This window comes from Pelophylax lessonae (genome assembly GCF_965119305.1).
Source record: "Pelophylax lessonae genome assembly, chromosome: 3".
Classification (NCBI taxonomy): Eukaryota; Metazoa; Chordata; class Amphibia; order Anura; family Ranidae; genus Pelophylax; species Pelophylax lessonae.
The window spans coordinates 288546494-288566271 of NC_138770.1; the positions used below are offsets into that span (position 1 = coordinate 288546494).

Here is a 19778-nt window from a genome sequence, read left to right on the forward strand (position 1 = left end):
CCCCAAAAGTGTCAAAAATGTCAGTCAAGGGTCCGATCTGTCCGCCGCAATGTCGCAGTCCCGCAAAAAAAATCACACATCGCCGCCATTACTCGTTAAAAAAAAAAAAACACCAAAAATGACAGAAATCTTTCCCTTAGTTAGTAAATGCAATAACTTTTGCGCAAACCAATCAAAATACGCTTATTGTGATTTTTTTTTTTACCAAACCTAGGTAGCAGAAAACAAATTGACCAAAAATTAAAAAAAATTTGATTTTTACATTTTTTTGAAGGGAATTTCATATAAAAAAATGTGAAAAATATTGTTGTTTTTTTCAAAATTTACGCTCTTTTTTTGTTTATGGCGCAAAAAGTAAAAATCGCACAGGTGATCAAAAAGAAAGCTCTGTTTGTGGGGAAAAAAAGGACGTAAATTTAGTTTGGGTACGGCTTCGCACGACCGCGCAATTGTCAGTTAAATTCGCACGGTGCCGAATCGCAAAAAGTGGCCTGGACGTAATTCAGCAAAATCCTCCGGTGGTAAAGTGGTTAAGAACTAAGCACCAGAAAGACTTTTGATTTGTTCTCACATACATGCACTTTATTGTTTACCTTGTTGGGCACACTAGAAGGACCAAAATCCTGCATACATCCTTTGGATCTTGGATGTGCCTTATTCACTGGTGTCACTGTCGGATATTTTTTGCACCAAGCACTCTGCACTTTATGTATAGTTATAACAAATTGTATAATTGAGTATTTGTTTATTATCTTATGCACTTTAATACTGTGTTAATTTTTTAACGTTTTTATATGGTAATTAGTAATAAGCATTTTCTAATAATTAAGGCATTTTTGGCACTGTGTCACTTTACTCGACCACTTGATGTGGTGAGAAAATGGGGATTAACAATATATACTGGGGATGCACCGAAATAAAAATTCTGAGCCGAAACCGAAAATTCAGGATGCCCTTTGCCGAAAACTGAAAATGACGGTTTCCCCCCCAAATGATTTTAAAATGGGTAGAACAGGGGCATACGCCAGAAACAGGCAGCGATGTACACCTGTAGCTGCCACCCTGTTGCAGTATATGTACTGTGACGGGTTGGCAAGTGGTTAATTGAATTGCCAATGGTATTTGTATTATGCAGCATGAGGGGGTTAATGTATTGCCACTGGTCACTGATGCATTAGTGGCACCAGTGTCAGTGTTAATTAACACTGGTTGCACTGATACTGGTTGCACTAATGCAGCACAAAGGGGTTAATTAACTGCCACTGGTCGGTCACTAATGCATCAGGGACCAGTGGCAATACATTAACCCCCTCATGCTGCATAATACAGATACCATTGGTAATTAACCTTGCCTGAGCGCCCCCCTCCCCCCCATGATGATGGCAATCTGCTTACTTGTGGTGGGATTTACATGCTTGGTTCTTCCCGCACGGCAGGACCTCCATGTCACAGGCAGGCGAACTCTCTGCTCCTCCTGTGCCCTTCCTTTCAAAAATCCTGCCTCTGGCCTGCGGCCCGCCTCTCAGTGATGTCACTACTACGACTATGTGTATGAACTAAACCCGCCTGACAGGGCAGTGAAGGGCTCACTCAGTTATAGCTATTAGCGGCCACTCGCCTGCACGCCCTGTGTGTTCGTTCATACACATATTCTTAGTAGTATCATCAATGAGAGGCGGGCCGCTGGCCAGAGGGGGGTTTTTTGAAACCTGTGCTGCACCCCTCTTCCTCGCGGGGGCCAGTTTTCGGCCGCAGAAATTTCAGTGCACCACTAAATATATACTTATACACTTTTGCACATTATTTAAATTTATGTTGGAGCACATTGGCACACGTATACTTAAAAAAAAAAAAAATTGAAGAAATCAAATGTCTTCATCAATTCAGGCCAGTATGTGTTCTGCTACATATTTTTGGTTAAAAAAAAAGAAAAAATCCTTTATAAGCGTATATTGATTGGTTTGTGCAAAAGTTATACCGTCTACAAACTATGGGATATTTTTATTTATTTTTTTTATAGTAATAGTTGCATTCAGTAACTTTTATAGTGGAACTTCGATATTGCGGCAGACAATTGAACACTAACTTTGATACTTTTTGGGGACCAGTGACACTAATACAGTGATCAGTGCTAAAATAATGCACTGACACTGGCTGGGAAGCGTTAAAAATTTAGGGATGATCAAAGGGTTTATTGTGTGCCTAGCTAGTGTGTGTACTGTGGGAGGTGCTTTTACTAGGGGATCCATGTTCCTGCTTTGCAGAGACCCAGGATCCATGCGTTCCCTACTGACAAAACGGTGATCTGCCTTGTTTACATAGGCAGATCAACGTTCTGGCTCTCTGCCTAATGATTGGCGGGTGCTGGCAGACAGTTTTGATAATATACTTTTGATATAGTTATCAGTACACCTATTGGAACACTATGGAAGTTTATGTGGAGTGATTTTATTTGTTTATAGCAGGATAACAATTACCATGCACATGCAAAGGAATAGGCGCAGCAACATTTGTTTTTTTTTTTTGGATAATGTGTTACTCAACCTCTCATTGGTTGTAAAATTGTGGCTGATGTATGTCTACACTGGGAGATGCCGGATGTACATTTATTAGCTTCTTGTTTTATTATTTATTGTGAATATTCTTATACAGGATTTATATAGCGCCAACAGTTTACGCAGAGTTTTTAAAATCTGAGAGGGAGACAGACAATACAGTTACAATAAAATAAAATAGAAAAAAAAGAGGGTTAAGAGGACCCTGCTAAAAAGAGCTCACAATCTAATAGGGTGGGGGCAGGTGGTACAAAAGGTTGGAACTGGGTAATGAGCTGATTGAAGTGGTAAAAGATTAGTTGGAGGTGTGATAGACCTGAAGGCAGCTAGAGTAGGAGATAGCCAGACAGATTGAAGTAGAGAGCTTCAGAGGATGGGAGAGGCTCTGGAGAAATCCTGAAGATGAGCGTGGGAGAAGGAGACAAGGGAGCTTGAGAGAAGTGGAAAGGATGGTTTGGGTGATATTTAGGGACAAGATTAGTGATATAGCTCGGGTCAGAGCTGTAAATGGCTTTGTATTTTGTGGTTGGTATTTTGAATTTAATTCGCTGGGCGATCGGTAGCCAGTGTAGGGATTGGGATCTCTGGTCCTGGCAATTTTTTTTTTTTTTCTTTTTAGATGTAAATTTTTCTCCTGTGTTTTTTTTTTTTTTTTCCCCCTGTGAGATCTGCAGTAAACTGCCGGACTGGGCGACGGGCTGAATAATCTAGATCCAGTGGTCACCCCAGTCTGTCAAACGAGCGCACGCGTAGACCTAAGCTCCACGCTAGGTCAGCCGCGACCTAGCTCCATCGGACAGGGACTGGCCTGCAAGTTAAACAACTCGCAAGATCGCATACGACTGGGTCTCGGCCCAAGTCACAGTGTTCCTTCTGACCGGTTGTACCACAGTGTTGCCTGCAGCTTGTGTCATTACCCCGATACCATTGTTCAGAGCGGACGATCAGCCTCAGCTGTCATTACAAGGGACGCCCCCCCTCCCGCTGCCTTCCGCAGCTCCCCTGGGTCTCCCATCCCACTGGGAAAACCGAATGACCAGCTGGCATGTCTGCCGACATGACATCACTTCCGGGTACTGGAGCCTTAAAGGCGCCAGATTTAAAAAAAAAAAAAAAAGTGCGAGCATTCAAAATGGCCTAACTTGGCATTTTTAATGCTTTTAAGTGCAGAGGATGGGTTTGGGGTCCCTCCGTAAAGAGTACCTGTCTGTGACAGGGGATGTTTACATTCCTTGTGACCGCAGTAAAAGTAAATACATTTTTTCTCTGTCGCTCATTGACTGACGCGGGACTGATATCTTGATATCCGTAGGGTTATACTGCCCCCTACAGGAGTAGGACACTAGGCAGGAAAAAAGTTCTGGCCACACCCATGGGCAGTCCCAGGGGGTATATCCTCTCTCTCCCTGCTATAGGATGTCAGTTTTTTTCTGCCTAGTCAGGAGTAAGGACCTAAGTTCCTTGCTGGGATCTCTGGTCCTGGCAAGCTTTTTTAGATCAATCTTTTTTTAGTTCGCTATTTTCTCCAGTTGTTCCTGTGAGATCTTCAAGCAATTATGCCGGATCTGGGCGACGGACTGGATGTTGATCCAGTGGTCACCCCAGCCTACCTACGAGCGCGTGCAGACCCAGCTCCGCGCTGGGTCAGCCGCGACATAGTCCCGCTGGACGGGGACTGGCCCGCGGGTTAAACGTCGCGCCGAGTCGCATACAACCGGTCGACGGCCGAGTCGCAGCGTCTCCTTCGGCCGACACCCCCCCCACTGAGCGGTGAGGGGTTTTGTCTGGAGTGGCGCCCACTCTGTTCCGGTATGGTGAGTAAATGCTTCCCCCCCTGCTCCTCATGGCTGACTCTGGGGTGGACCCGGGCCCCTCCCTGGGACGGTCGGACCCACACTAATCTGGGTTCCCCTCTGTTCCCCTGTGCACCCTCCCCCTGTGGTGTCCCTCTCCCCCCTCCCTTCCCCCCTACGGGGGGGGGGAAGGGGTGTTTGTGTGGGGTGGCTCGCCGTTCATGCAAGCCGCTAAGGGGGTGGGGGGGTCCAGAGTACGGACGGCTATTGTGCGGGGGGCTTCCTCCCTGGCTTCCCAGGGCCTACCTGCCGATCGATCGTCTGTTAGTGGATGTGGGGACCCCCCTTCCCACCGCAGTGCGCGGGGCTGCCATTTGTTTGGAGTCCCTCATGTGGCTCATGGGGCGGCCATCTTGGTACACCCAGCTCGTTTTGTTTGCAGAGCTGGGCAGCTGTGGGAGTTACTGAGGGCGTGTGAGGGGGCGTAGCCCCTCCCTAGATCCGGGAAGATCGCTCCACAGGTCTTCCTTGTCATGTAGACAACGCTGAGAGCAGTCCTTTTGAACTCTGGTGCATCTTGTGGTGAGCCTTTTGGGGGTCTCTCTCTCTCTCTGCGGGGGTCTCGAGGCACGCTGTCTCATTGAGGGGGCGCTGTAGCGCTGGGTGACATTTTGCAAAAAAAATAAAAATAAATTTTTTCTCAATTTTCTCATACTTTGCTGACGGGTTCCCCTGGTATTGCCATGGACCCTGCTGCACGTGACCCCACCTGATCCCCTCAATGTGGCCGCAGGGCCCTCCGATTCTCCGCTCACCATTGATGCGCTTTCGGCGGTCCTGGAGTGATTTGTGTCCCGGGTGGAGGTGGCCTGTCAGGGACGGGGGGCTAAAAAGCGACCCCCGCCTACCCTTGTCTTGTCTGATGCCTCAGATTCTGATCCTGAGCCAGGCGCTGCTGCTGCGGGTTCCTCCTCTGGGGCTGCTGTCTTGCGCCCTGTCTCCTCTGATAGTGAGGATGACCTTTCTGCCTCCGCCATAGCGCAAGACCAGGCACTGGTGGACGTCCGGGAGACCCTAAAACTGGAGGTTGCACCTGCGGATGCAGCTCATACGGAAGTTGCCTTTGGCACTCGCAAGCCCTCCAGGGTGGCAAAGGTGTTTCCCTTTCCCAAATGCCTTGACGATATCATTAAGGAGTGGGTCCGTCCAAAACGACCCCCTGGAATGCCCAAACGGATTGCTAGGCGCTACCCGTTTTAAGAGTCCCTCCTTAAAAAATGGACGGTGCCACCTTCAGTGGATCCGCCGTTTTCCAGACTAAATAAGGCTACTGTTATCCTGTTGGAGGATTCCCCGTCCTTTCGGGATCCAGTTGATCGTAGGGCGGAATCTGTGTCCCGTTCCATAATCTCCCTGGCAGGGTCGGCCTTGAGGCCAGTGTTTACCATTGCTCTGGCTTTACAGACGTTGACGGAATGGGCCAAGCTGTTACGCCATGACATGGAGGGGAGAAGTCTCCCCCCCTGCCGTGGCGGAGTTGCTGGAGCAAATGGTGTAGGGGCTACAGTTTGTTTGTGACGCCGCACTGGACGCTGCTCCATTGCTGGGACGTGTGTCGATCTCAGCGTTGGTCCTCCGGCGCATGCTATGGTTGAAGTGCTGGTCGGCGGATCAGGCTTCCAAAAAAGCCTTGACTGATCTCCCTTTTCAGGGGATCGCCTGTTTGGTGCTACCTTGGATGAGATTATCAAGGATCTCAGTGGGGGCAAGAGCACCTTTCTACCACAGGCTAATAAGGGTAAGAAACCTCGCCGCAGACAGGGATATTCCTTTTCAGCTCACAATAAGTTTTTTCGCTCCTCCGGGGCGGGCGACAAGGCAAGGCCCTCCAAAGCCCCCCCCGGGGGTTTCAAGAGACCCTGGTCTGATAAACAAAAATACGGTCCTTTCAGACCTCAGGATAAGACCGCTTCAGCCTGAAGGTGCGCCCCCACCCAGATCAGGGGTGGGGGGGCGTCTTCGCCGGTTCCTGGACCCGTGGCTCTCCAGGATTCAAGACAAATTGGTTCACGAGGTCATATGGTCGGGATACAAGATCGAGGTTTGATCGCTTCCACTGGCGCGGTTCTTCCCTTCCAATATGCGACTGTCCCCGGATCGCCTAACGGCTCTGTTGGGGGCAGTGCAGGACTTGATGCAACAAGGAGTGGAGTCCATTTACACAGTGGTAGCCTCCATGCATCAGGGGGATTTTCTGGCGTTCATAGACATCAAGGATGCCTATCTTCACGTTCCCATTTACGCAGGACACCAGCGGTTTCTGCGCTTTGCTGTGGGAAATGACCACTATCAATTTGGGGCATTACCCTTTGGTCTCGCCGCTGCTCCCCGGGTTTTCACAAAGGTTTTGGCCCCAGTTCTGGCGCTGTTGCGGAAGCGAGGCATATTGATTCTGGGCTACCTGGGCGACCTCCTCCTCTGTGTGGAGTCGCCGCAGGCTCAGTTTCATACGCGGACCCTCCAAAAGGAGATTCTTCTCAAATGGAACCGAAATCCCGATTCCTTGGACAATCGGATCCGGCTGAGCGAGAGGACCAGGGAATCTCTAGTTTGGTGACTTTGGTCTCCGATGCTCAGTCAGGAGAAGTCCTCTCTTCCGATCTATTGGACGATTGTCACCACGGATGCCAGTCTATCGGGGTTGGGATGGATTCTCGGCAGGCTGTCTGCTCATGGGTTTTGGTCCCTGGAAGAATCCAGGTTGCCGATAAATGTGTTGGAACTGAGAGCGATCAGGTTTTGTCTGGTTCACGGGACCGAGCATCTTAAGGGCTGCCCGGTTCGGATTCAGTTGGACAATGCCAACTGCCGTGGCTTATGTCAATCACCAAGGGGGCACCAAGAGTGTTCTGGCAGCCGTGGAAGTGGCCGACATTCTTTGTTAGGCGGAACGGTTTGTTCCGGCGCTTTCAGCAGTTCACATTCCGGGCGTGGCGCTGGTTGCTCCGTGGGGGCAGTATCAGCTGCTGTATGCCTTTCCTCCTCTTAAGTTGCTGCCGAAACTTCTTCGCAGGATAGAGGCGGAGGGAATTCCAGTCATCCTTGTAGCTCCGGACTAGGCTTGTCGGGCCTGGTACACCGACTTGGTCGGGCTGGTCGCGGACACTCCTTGGCTACTTCCTCTCAGGGAGGATCTGCTGTCTCGGGGACCGATCTTCCATCCTGCTTTACGATCGCTGGCTTTGACGGCTTGGCTGTTTAAAGCCAGGTGCTGAAAGACAGGGGTTTGTCTGTTTCAGTTATTCCTACTCTGATTAAAGCGAGGAAAGCGACTTCCAGAAAGATCTATCATCGCACATGGAAATCTTATATCGTGTGGTGTGAGTCCCTCGGGGTTCCTCCACGTTCTTACTCGGTGGCTCGGATATTGGCCTTCCTGCAACGGGGGGGTTGAGTGGAAGCTGGCCTTGAGCACTATCAAGGGCCAGGTTTCAGCATTGGCGATCTTCTTCCAGAGGCCACTGGCTGCTCATTCTTTGGTGCGGAATTTCATCCAGGTGGTGCAGCACCTGGCTCCTCCGGTGTGCCCGCCCTTGCCGCCCTGGGATCTTAATTTGGTGTTGTCGGTTCTCCAGAAACCTCCCTTTGAAAATATTAGGGAGATTCCCTTGCTTACCTTATTCCAGAAGGTGGCCTTTTTGGTGGCTATCACTTCTGCACGCAGGGTGTCGGAACTGGCCACGTTGTCCTATCGTTCCCCATATATGGTGGTTCATAGGGATAAGGTGGTTCTTCGTCCGAATCCATCCTTCCTTCATAAGGTGGTTTCTGACTTTCACTTGAATGAGGATATTGTGTTACCTTCCCTGTGTCCTAAGCCCAGTCATCCTCGGGAGTTTGCGTTACACTCCTTGGATGTGGTTCGGGCGATCAGGGTGTACTTGGCTACTACTTACTCTTTTCGTAAGGCTGATTCACTTTTTGTGATCACGGATGGCCCTAGAAAGGGGTTGTCTGCGTCTGCCGCGACTATCTCCAGATGGATCAGACAGATGGTGGTGCAGGCTTATTCTATTAAGGGTCGGGTTTCTCCGTTCCCTGTTAAGGCGCACTCTACTCGGGCTCTTAGTGATTCCTGGGCCTTCCGCCATCAGGCGTCGGTGCTTTAGGTTTGCAAGGCGGCTACCTGGTCGTCGGTTCATACCTTTACAAAGTTTTATAAGGTTGATGTGCTGGCATCGGCGGATGCCTCTTTTGGCCGCAAGGTTTTGCAGGCTGCTGTTTGAGGGGACCTTTGGTCTACCTCTGGGGTTTTGTTTTTTTCAAGTGGGTTTCATCTTCTTGTTTTCAATGAGTCCTCTGTTCTTCTGGTTGGCTCTGTTTTGGCCTTCTGGATTGGATTTTATTTCTGTTATCCCACCCCTCATTTATGGCACTGCTTTGGTACATCCCTACGGATATCAAGATATCAGTCCTGCGTCTGTCAATGAGCGACAGAGAAAACTGGATTTTTGACTTACCGTAAAATCCTTTTCTCTTAAGCTCATTGACAGAAGCAGTACCCGCCCCTCTATTTTGAGTTGGGTTGGTATGAGTCTGTGACACTGCTTTGTTACATAACTGACATCCTATAGCAGGGAGAGAGAGGATATACCCCCCTGGGACTGCCCATGGGTGTGGCCAGAACTTTTTTCCTGCCTAGTGTCCTACTCCTGTAGGGGGAAGTATAACCCTACGGATATCAAGATATCAGTCCTGCGTCTGTCAATGAGCTTAAGAGAAAAGGATTTTACGGTAGGTCAAAAATCCAGTTTTTTTTTTTTTTTTTTTTAAGGACAGTGTAAAAATAAAAACTTTAAATGTGCAGAATATCGGCTATCGGCCTGAAGGGTGGCCGGAAAATTGCTATTGGCCCTGAAACTATAGTGATTGATCCCTAGGTAAAATGCCCATGCATCCTACTTCTGGGTGTATTTATTAATTTATATATATATATATGATATAAGTAATATATTTTTACTTTCGCTGTTTCATAAAGGGCTGTACTATAAAGGGCTAATTTTTAGTTTTTTTTTTTTTTTTTTAACCCCAATATGGGCCTGGTTTACACCTATGCGTTTTTTGGTGCTTTTTGCAGAAACACACTACAGTTCATTTAACATGATTTCCTATGGGACACGTTCATATCTATGCTTTTTTCAGCCGCTGCCTGTTTAGAAAGGGTCAAGGACTTTTTTCAATGCAAAACTGATTTTTTTTTTTTTTTTGTGCTTTTCTAGTTCGATAGACTTCAATAGAGAAGCTGCTGAAAAGCATGTAGTGCCTTTTTTTGCAGTGATTTGCATTTTTTATCTGCCCACCAACAAATTGCCCAAAAAGAGCATAAAAAAAATGCAAAACGCAAATCGCTGCAAAATTATGTATGCAAAAAACGCAAAATACACCGCAGAAACAGATCAAAAGCAAACTGCATAATGACAAAATTACACACTACATGATCACTGTATATCTAATGCAAGTTGGAAGGTTTATAATGCCTTTAAAAGAGATTGGATGAATCACAGATTTCAGCTAACCACTGCATCCAAAAGTACAGGCAATACGTTTGTATTTTATAGAATCACATGGCATCTTAATATACCCTACTGGCTCTAACACTGCACTGCCTGCCTCCTGAATTCTTTATTGATTAGTCCAATTCTGGCCTCAAAACCTTGCATTATAGCAAAGCTGAGAGCAGAATAGTATTACTTGGGTGAACATTGTGAGATCTGTGCTAGAAAAGAAAAGAACCCTGAAAGTGTCTTGAATGCTTTTACCTTATCCGTGCCTTCCAGAAATCATTAAAACATGAATCAATCCGATTTGAATTTAGGTATTTTAAACATTTAATGCATGTAATGGATGTAATGGATATGGAAACGTTCCTGGATCAATTTAATGAGATTTCTTCGTAGAAAGGTGTCCAAATGGTTTCCTACCAGCTGCAACTTCTCTGCCTGGGGCAAGGTAGTGAGGCCCCATAAACCTTTGCATTGCTATCCGTTATGATGAATACAGCAGTACACTGTGTATACTGCTAATGTTTACCTTCTACAATGTTGAAATAACAACACGACGGTTGCATGTTAAGGCCCCGTTCACATAGCCGCGATCCGACTTGGGGGGGGGGGGGCGACCTCCGAGGTCGCGGTGCGAGCAGCGCGCCGCGACCTCGGAGCGGCCGCCACGGACTTCATAACATTGAAGTCTATGGCGGTCGCCTCCTGGTCGCCCCAAAGAAGCTCCGGACCCTTTTTCTAAGTCGGAGCGACTTGTGTCGCTCCTATTAGAACGGGTCTGCAGCTTCCCTATGGAAGGCGACCTACGGCGACCTGTGAGGCGACCAGGTCGCCTCACAGGTCGCCTAAGTGTGAACGGGGACTCAAAGCTGCCGCAAAAGCATCACTTAGATTTGTGTGAATGCTTTGCAATGTTGTGTTTTTCTTTTTAGATTATCGTTCTCTGATCAAGTCATTGCAGTAAAGTGTTAACTACCTGCTACCCCCTATCGGTGATAAACAATAAAGGCAGTCTTTACAGAATTCAATCCGGGGTCTGCTTTTGGCTTGCATTTGGTTTTAAACAGTAAAAGGTTATCAGTGTGGGACTGCATAATTTGAAATCTGTGTTTTTACATATAGGAAAAATGTTTTTAATAGATTTGGGATATATAATGATTTTGTAAATTTTCTGTTATCTTTCTTTTTGATTCCAGGATGAATTCAGACAGTGGTTTTGTGCAAAAGTACGAATACGGTTTTGTCCTGGAACTGAACCTTTTCAGAGTCCTGAATCCATGACCAACAAAGTGACTAATGGACATGCAAGCCACCTTCCTGAGAGTCCCTCTGAACACACTGAAGATCATCCAATGAACAATGCAGCAGCCCCATTACATGAGGTATAGGACATTTTCCCTTATAGTTAAAACCACCGTAGGCTCGCCCGTACTGTTTTATCATAGTTGTTTAATAACTTCTGCTGTTGTACAAATAAGAGCGATTTCCTGGTATGTGTGCTGTTAAAAGTACTTATACAAAGTGTGTAAGAAGAAACTAAAAATTTTAATGGGATTTAGGCATCAATGTGTATTGAAATGGCACTGACTCTTTTGCATACCAAAATACTTGCACGTAAGAATAAAGGGTAGAAGGTGCAAGGGCTGGAACATGTTACATGTTACATCTAAAAAAAGGTGCAACATGTTTCAAAGGGGAACTTATTTAAAAAACTTTAAAAAATATAATAAATGAATTTATTTTCGTGGTACAGTTGGTGTTAACAGGCATGTTAAGCCTAACACACACGGGCCAAAATGGAAACTGGCTGACATTCGGTCCATGTGTACTGGAGTCGGTCCGAAAGAAGCTGGCCCGAAGGAGCATGACCGAAAAAAGGTCTGCCAAAGAGCTCCCAATTGGCGCTCTCAGCCAATGACTGAGAGCATGGAGTAGACCAGCAGGGGAGATCGCTGTACTAACGTTGGTATCACGTATCTGGTGAAGACTGGAATGTTGTTGTGGGCCCTCTTGCACCTCTCGCCTTACACTCCTAAAGGTGGGAACAGAGAGTGTAAAGACAAGGAGTGACACGAGTGCCGTAGCAGCTAGCTGGTGATGTCCACTCTGTAGGTGGGTAGAGCTGTTAGTCACAGTCCTCGGAACTGGATGCATGCAGTAGCAGCTGAGCTCCAGAGCATGGGACGGAAGCAGAACCAGGAGACGAGCAGCAGTCAGCGGCAACAGGGCAGCGAGGTACCAAATCAGCAGGCAAGCAAGTCCAGGAGATAGGCCAAGATTGTTAACAGCTGGACAGTGTGGTACAAAGTCAGCAGGTAGATCAGATACAGTAAACAAGCCAAGGTCGGAGTAGCAGGTAACAGAGTGAGGCAAAGTCCAAAGGCAAGCCGGGTCATACACAAGTAAGCAGAAACAGATCAGGTCTTGGGAACACAGGAACAAGCTGAAGACCGTTCAGCAACTGCTCAAAGTAATAGAGCGGTTTAAATAGGCCACTGGGAGCCAAGTGCTAATTGGTGTGTGCACGCACGCACGCACTCACGATCGCACACAAACGTGTGCGATGAACTGGCACTGCAGAAGTGACATTGGTCTTTCGCTTTTTAATATTAGTACTTGTGCAATGTGCATGAGCACCATTCTGCACTGGCCTTTTGGTGGTATAAATCCGGTTTACCTTACAGTTGTTTAGTTAGTACAGTGGCTCCTCCTGAGCTATCAGTGTTTTTTTTTTTTTTTTTTTCTGCTGAGTTGAAGAAAAAAAAACTACTGGGTCTATGAGGCTTTATGCTGCTTTCAGTGAGATTTTCAGGTGAACCTTTCTGTGCCCTCATTCTAGTCAGCAGTCCTGTATCAGGTTACAATAGCCATAATATGTGAAAATCTGGCCTGATCAATAGACATTTAACTGTGAGATCTGTTGCCCAGGCTTTCTGCAGATGCCCTTGTCAAATCAGTAGGTTGATGCAACAATCATTGAATACATACAGATATTTAAAAAAACAAGGTCCCGAAAATGGGGCAATGTTACATTTTTATGTAGATTACTGAGAAGAAATCCTGTGTCTTGTTCAATGCCATGTTAAAGGGAAACTTAGTTTTTGGGGTCTGTTTTTATAAATCCAAAGCCTTAGACCACTGACAAAACAATCTATGACAAAAGATTGCCAGAGCATTATGGATTATCAAGAGACAGCACAACAGTAGTAGCCTGCCTCATAGCTAGCTTTGACTGAAACTTCGGAATGAAGCCATCTGATAAGGGATGCGTAACTCTGAGTTCTGTGTAAATTGTGGCTTATACTATGAAGCTTTGAACTAAGGACCTTGTTCACCTTGGCAGCACTTAACAAGCTCCACCTTGTCCAATCAGAGAATGTTTTGTATTCAGTGTAAAACATGGCGTTCTGTGAATGGCGGCAGGTTCAAGCGATCTACCCCTTGTGGTTACTATGCAATTAAAATTGTATCTAAACGTAACCACTTCCTGCCTTCATATAGCTGAATGATGGCCGGAAAGTTATCCTGACTGGGCATCATAGGACGTCCAGCAGGATAAGCTGCTTGCGCGCACCCTCTTGACTGGAAAATATCCACATTGAGCACCTGCACTTTGTTTTTGCTGGATGAGCATATTTGCACGAGAAACATATTTCTTTGAACTTTGTCACTACAGTCACTTTATATGGACTTGATATAATTATTTTGAGGAACGTGCACTCCATTTAAACCAGCACAATTGTAATAATTATTAACTCATCGATTGCACCACCTTACTGGACTATTTTATATATTGGAATTTTATTGATGTAATGTATATTTATATCCACTTTTTTGGTTTGAACCAGTCACAACATTGTTTACATTGCATAAGTCACAAGGGTTGTATCCACAGATCAATTTTATGGTTTATGATTTGTTATAGTCACTATATTTGCAAAAGTTTCCGTAAGGGTTGCATACACATCAGTAAGCGCTATAGGTAGCCTCAGCAGAAGGCTATTACTGACAAATCATTAATTACCAGTGCAGATCCTTGGGGGATGCCACTAGAGCCACCAGGGATTGCCCACCCATGTCACCAGGGATGCCATTTATGGCTCAAGGAGCCTGTCAGTGCCCTCCTCATCAATGCCACCCACTAGTGCCCATAATTGCCATCTATCAGTGCTGCCCACCAGTGCCCATCAATGCTGCATATCAGTGCCGCATATTAGTGCCACCCCATCAGTGAGACCTCGGTGCAGGAAAAAACGTATTTTTATTTACAAAATGTTATAACCTAAAAAACAAAACTTTTCTATTTGTTTAGCAAAAAAGAAAAAAACTTGCGGTGATCAAATGCCACCAAAAGAAAGCTCTATTTGTGGGGAAAAAAATGACATAAATTTGGTTTAGGTACAGTGTTGCATGACCGCGCAATTGTCATTCAAAATGCAACAGCGCTAAAAGCTGAAAATTGGCCTGGGCAGGAAGGGGGAAGGGGGGCTGGGTAAAAGTGCCCTGTATTGAAGTGGTTAAATCTGAGATTTTTCTTTTTACTCAGCATCGTGATTGTGGCAGATCTCGTTATTAGAATAGTAGTCAGTGTTATAATTCGAATTTGATACCTTGAAAAAAAAAAAAACCGTAGCATACCTAATGTTATTCCACATGCTTGCCATATGTCAATTTCACAAACCTTTGAAGTAATCACTTGCCCAGTGTATACATAGTTTTGGTGCTTTGACACTTTGAGTAAATAGGGTTGTTATGATGTTCTAATATTTTGTTAAATAGTTTTAGGTTGTCATTTATTGCTAGAAAATTGCCCAATGTAAAGCAAAAGAAACATGTTTTTCTCTGTTGCTTTACCAAATGTATTTGTGTTTCTACTACAAAAAGTGTAAACCTGGTATTTTTGGACTTGCTTGTGCTTACAATTTGTTTTTTACTTAATGCTGACTTTCACCCAAAATAGGAAGTTTAGCTTTTCTACCAACTCCCTCCCTCCCCCCGCCCGCCCGCCCTACCCCCCACTTTTCACTATTTACTACATATATTTATTTTTTTGAGGGAACAGGTATCTGGAAATGACAGGTACCAAATCCTATTTCTGTTTGGATTACCCAGGCGATCCGATCAGAAATTTGGGATCCCCCCTTGGCCTGGCCTGCAGCCTTCTGGGACATTCCCATAAGGCTCTCGGGACCATTCACGAAGCATAGCACATCAGTAAGCCAACTGTGAAGCCGTGAAGCCTCACTGACTCACAACCGGGTTCCCTTAGTAATTATGTCGGCGCCTGGGACACGAAGCCCGGTGAAGAACCAGCCTGGGTGAGCACCAAAGTGGATCCTTGGACAGGTGACAGTATTTGTAGTTTCTGATTTTATTTTTTTGCATACAGCCTCAAAGTCCTCTTCAACTACTTTCTGCCCAAGCTATAGCCGAAAGACTGGTACAGCGCGGGCTTACTTTTGCCGGGGAGGCGTCCTCCCGTCATCAAACTACCCACGCAAACTGCCAGACTCAGCTGATCACAGATCCAGGTAAAGGGCCAATCACAGCGGCCCTTTACCGCATGAACAAGCTGTCAGACAAGCTGATCACAGGATGTAAACACAAGCCGGTTATCGGCTTTTCTTTCCTCACGGTCAGCCTGAGGAGAGAAGAAGAAAGCCGATAACTGGCTTATGTTAAAGGGACATCGGCACTGATAATCAGGGCACTGATTATCGGTGATTATCAGTGCAGTCCCATCAGTGCCTATCAGTGTAGCCTCATCAGTGCCTTATCAGCGCCCATCGGTGCAGGAGAAGAATTACCTGGTTGCAAAATTTTATAATGAATTATGAATGTTTGTGTTTTTCTTGGGGTTTTTTTTTTTTTTTCAAAATTTTCAGTCTTTTTTTGATAAACAAAAAAAAAAAACAAAATACAGTGGTGATTAAATATTACCTAAAGAAACCTCTATTTGTTTGAAAAACATTATAAAAATTTCGTATAGGTACAGTGTTGCATTACTGCGCAATTGTCATTCAAAGTGTGACAGCGCTAAGAGCTGAAAATTCGCCTGAGCAGGAAGGGGGTAAAAGTGCCCAGTAGGCAAGTGGTTAATTGAAAGGCAAATTGAACTTTCTGCATCTGTTCAACAGGTTCGTTATTTTGTTCATCACAGTGTGACTTATTTCTGGAATGATTTGCACCAAGCATTCAGCTCCTTCGGGTAAGTGGCTTTTATGCATCTGTTGCTTCTAGAAAATTCTGACTGTGTCTTGTGACTGCCGTTGTAAAACTTCTCCACTTCCTCTTCTTTCTGCATAGATCTCCTGCCAAGCAGATTTTGACCTGTATTACCATTATATAGTCTTTTACAGGTTTACCAACAACTATATAGTGGTGGGTCTTCAGATAGTGTGTGTCTGTGTATATATACAGTGTGTGTGTGTATGTATGCTTGTATGAAATGTTTAGGTAGACCCACACATTTCATGGTTTTGGTAACTCTAAAGGAATAAAAAAAATAGTTATTACCATGTCCATACACACACACACACGCTGTTTTTGTGCTTTAATAGATCAGGGATGCACATTTTTAATTGCCCAGCGTCCGAGGCATGTAGTTTACGGCGCGGTGCAGTTAGATTTTCTTCTAAATTTAGCCCTGCTGCGGGCAAGCAGCAGGGCCTACGCTGGTAAAGTTCCCATGACCCCGCTATGTATCCTGGACTCCGCTTGCCCATCTGCGGGCCCTGGACCAGTGTAGAGGGTGCCACCGGGTTGAGGGAAGGGACTTGTTCCTGACCCAGAAGTGATGCGTATGACGTCAGTTCCGGATTGCCGTTGTCAGTGTCCCCTGCGATCGAGGCCGGGAATAAATGTACATTAAATATTACATTCAGTGGAGCACCAGGTTGACATCCATTGTCTTTTAGGCTCTGGGTGTCATTAAAGAGAACCTGTCACCAAAAAATCATCAAATTTTTATCCCCTATGATGGAAAAAAAAGTTAAGTGAACATTTTTTTTTTTTAAATTGTAAAAAATAAAGTTACACCCAAGCACAAAAAAAACCCCAATAAAATTTGTGAGCGCCCCCACATACGCACGTATAAACACAAATGCGCACGTCGGGGGAGCCTACGCATAAAAACTTGGATTGTGATACATATGTTGCATATCGCAAGACCTCCTCTAACACTAAACTGATACCTATAGGGGGCTTTTAAAGTGTCGCCTATAGAAAATATAGAGTACTAAAGTTTTTCGCCATTTCATGGGTGCATACAAATTTAAGGCTTGATATGTTGGACATCTATTTACCCAGTGCAACCTCATCTTTTATATTTTACCAAACAATTGGGTAATTGTCTTTGTGCCCTAAAGTTAACTTTAGTGTGTTTTTTACTGAAATTGTACATTTCCTAGACTGTTGCGATTTACATTGTGTGACATAAAAATTTAAACTACAACTATTTTATTCTCTAGGGTGCCTGCTTTCAGAAAATCATGTTTTTGGGGGTTATGTTTAATCATAAAATGTATTTTTAAAAACTGCTCTAGCAGCAAAAGGGTTAAAAGATAAGTTCACCTTTAGGAACATGTTCAACCCACTTTTAGGGTGGAACATGTAACATGTTCCTGCTCCTGCAGCCCTCGATGACAGCAGTATGGGGAGAAGTTCCGGTGTACCAGCTGTCGCTTTTTGAAAAGAATGGCCACACGATTCTGTGAATGAAAGTACTGACATCCTTTGTGGCTGTCGGCTTGTATTTCTCAATGAACTATTATGCCACTGTTGAGCGCCGTGGTAGTTCATTTATTTTTCCTGTTGGTATGAAACTGCCTGCTCGTACGATGAAAGGGCAGACAGCTTATACTGACAGGGAGTCCTTTATTGCACTGGTGCAATGCTTTCCAGGCTCCCAAAAAAAAGTAAATGCATATTTTTTAACTGTAAAAAAAAATGTGCAATTTTTTCTTTTTTTTAAAGGAGAACTTATCCTTTATTGAAGCTTGCTCTGGTTGCTCAGCATGTGCTTTTGCTGAGCATCCACGTGATTCTGTGTGTGCGGGTAACCTGAAGGAAAAGAGTCCCCCCCCCCCATTGGGGCAGATGCGCTTCTGCTGAGTGTTGGAGAGCCCGGCACTCCTCTTTCCTGAAGAACACCCCATCGGTTCTAGTCTCATTGCAAGGTCTCTGCATTCCCTACTAGTGCCTGGGCGCAGTGCTGGAGAGACAGGCAGGGAGGTGAGTAGGAGATGAACAGCGCAATATCAAAATTATTTAAAGTTTAAGTCGTCAAAAAGCCTTTTTGGTTTTTAAAAGCCTCAGACATTTCTAAAAGCACTTCAGATTTAAATACAGTTTTGATTAAAATCATTTTATTTTTTTATCAGGACAAAAAGACTGGGACCCTGATTTAGGCCCTTGGGCAAACAATTTACTTATTTTCTTTTCTAATTTCCACAGAGAGAATTTTAAAATGTCTTTTTTTTAACCCATCAATCTGATTGCAGATTACTGGGGTCCAAAATACAAATATAATATTGGGTAATTGCTATGGGTTACTGCATTTTCTTTTCTTTTATTAATCCTGATTATTCTGAGAAGTTTCCTCAACTAAGATCTATTTAATCAAGGACAATATTCAATCTTTGTAGGGGTCTGGACGAAGGGGTTTCTTGTTCTACCATGCACAATGAGCACAGCAAAGGATTAAGTAAAGAAATACATGATTACAGGTATGTTAATTACACATCATGACTATTGCAGGTCAGACATTGTTAGTGGTGATAAAGGTGAACTACAGACAAAAAGTGATACATTTTAAATGAATGTAACTGAACGATCTTCTCTGCCAAGGGTTTGTAATTTTATCACGCCACTTTTGTGAATCATACTTGTCCACACAGCACAGCCAGAAGGAGAACACTACATCTGTTAGAGATGAATGTAGTGGTTCTGCTTCCCTGTCTGCAGTCTGCTCGTTGTACAGTAAAGTAGCAGCAATACACTTATTAATCAGCTCCCCAATCTTTTTTCTTGTCCACGTGTACCTTGTCAGGAGATGTGCATGTGGAAGAGTTTAATAAGCTTCTTTGCTGCCCCTCACTAAATTCTGCAGTGCAGGGAAATGGAGGCTTACAAAAAAAAGTCCACCTAATTTTCCTTTGAAAGGAGTTTAAATTGGCATTAAATTGTGTTTTATTTCTGCCTGGAGTGGAGCTTGAAATAAGTTGGCTTTTCGGATTTTCTAGGCTCCATATAAAAATAAATATGCATGCATATGGTATTGTTTTTGAATATGTTTTTTCATGATATACAATTGTTTAATATTGGGAAAAAATGTTTAAGGCCCCTTTCACACGAACGATCCGATCAGATCCGCCTGTCAGTTTTTTAGGCGGATCTGATCAGATCTTCCATGCATCCCTATGGGGCAGCGGATGTCAGCTGAGACATGTCCGCTGACACCCACTGCTATCCAATTCCGATCCTGTCCGTGAAATCCGGATGGATGGAAACCCTATTTTTCATCACACAGAGCAGAGAGGGAGCTGTCACCTTCCTGCTCAGCGGGGATCGGCGGATCGATCCCCCGCTGAGCAGCACGCAGTCTGCCAACGGAGGCGGACCGTGTGAAAGGACCCTAAGTGGACTACTTCAGGGGTTTGATACCCAAACTCCTCCTGAATTTTCCCTTCTGGGGATTAAAATGCCAGCCCAGGAGCCTGTGATGATGTAACTCTTTGTGTTTAAATGTGTGTGTATGTATGTATATATGTGTGTATGTATTATATATATATATATATATATATATATATATATATATATATATATATATATATATATATATATATATATATATGTGTGTGTATATGTGT

At 44.8% G+C, this 19778-nt stretch overlaps 1 protein-coding gene across 2 annotated transcripts in view; it reads left to right on the top strand.

Moving 5' to 3' along the window:
* ATP13A3 (ATPase 13A3) overlaps positions 1–19778 on the top strand; it is a 449747-nt gene that overhangs the window by 92145 nt on the left and 337824 nt on the right. For both annotated transcript variants that reach the window (XM_082249624.1, XM_082249623.1), the window contains exons 4-6: positions 11106–11291; positions 16047–16117; positions 18555–18635. In XM_082249624.1, the coding sequence (XP_082105750.1) occupies positions 11106–11291; positions 16047–16117; positions 18555–18635 (338 nt within the window). The remainder of the gene's footprint in view (positions 1–11105; positions 11292–16046; positions 16118–18554; positions 18636–19778) is intronic.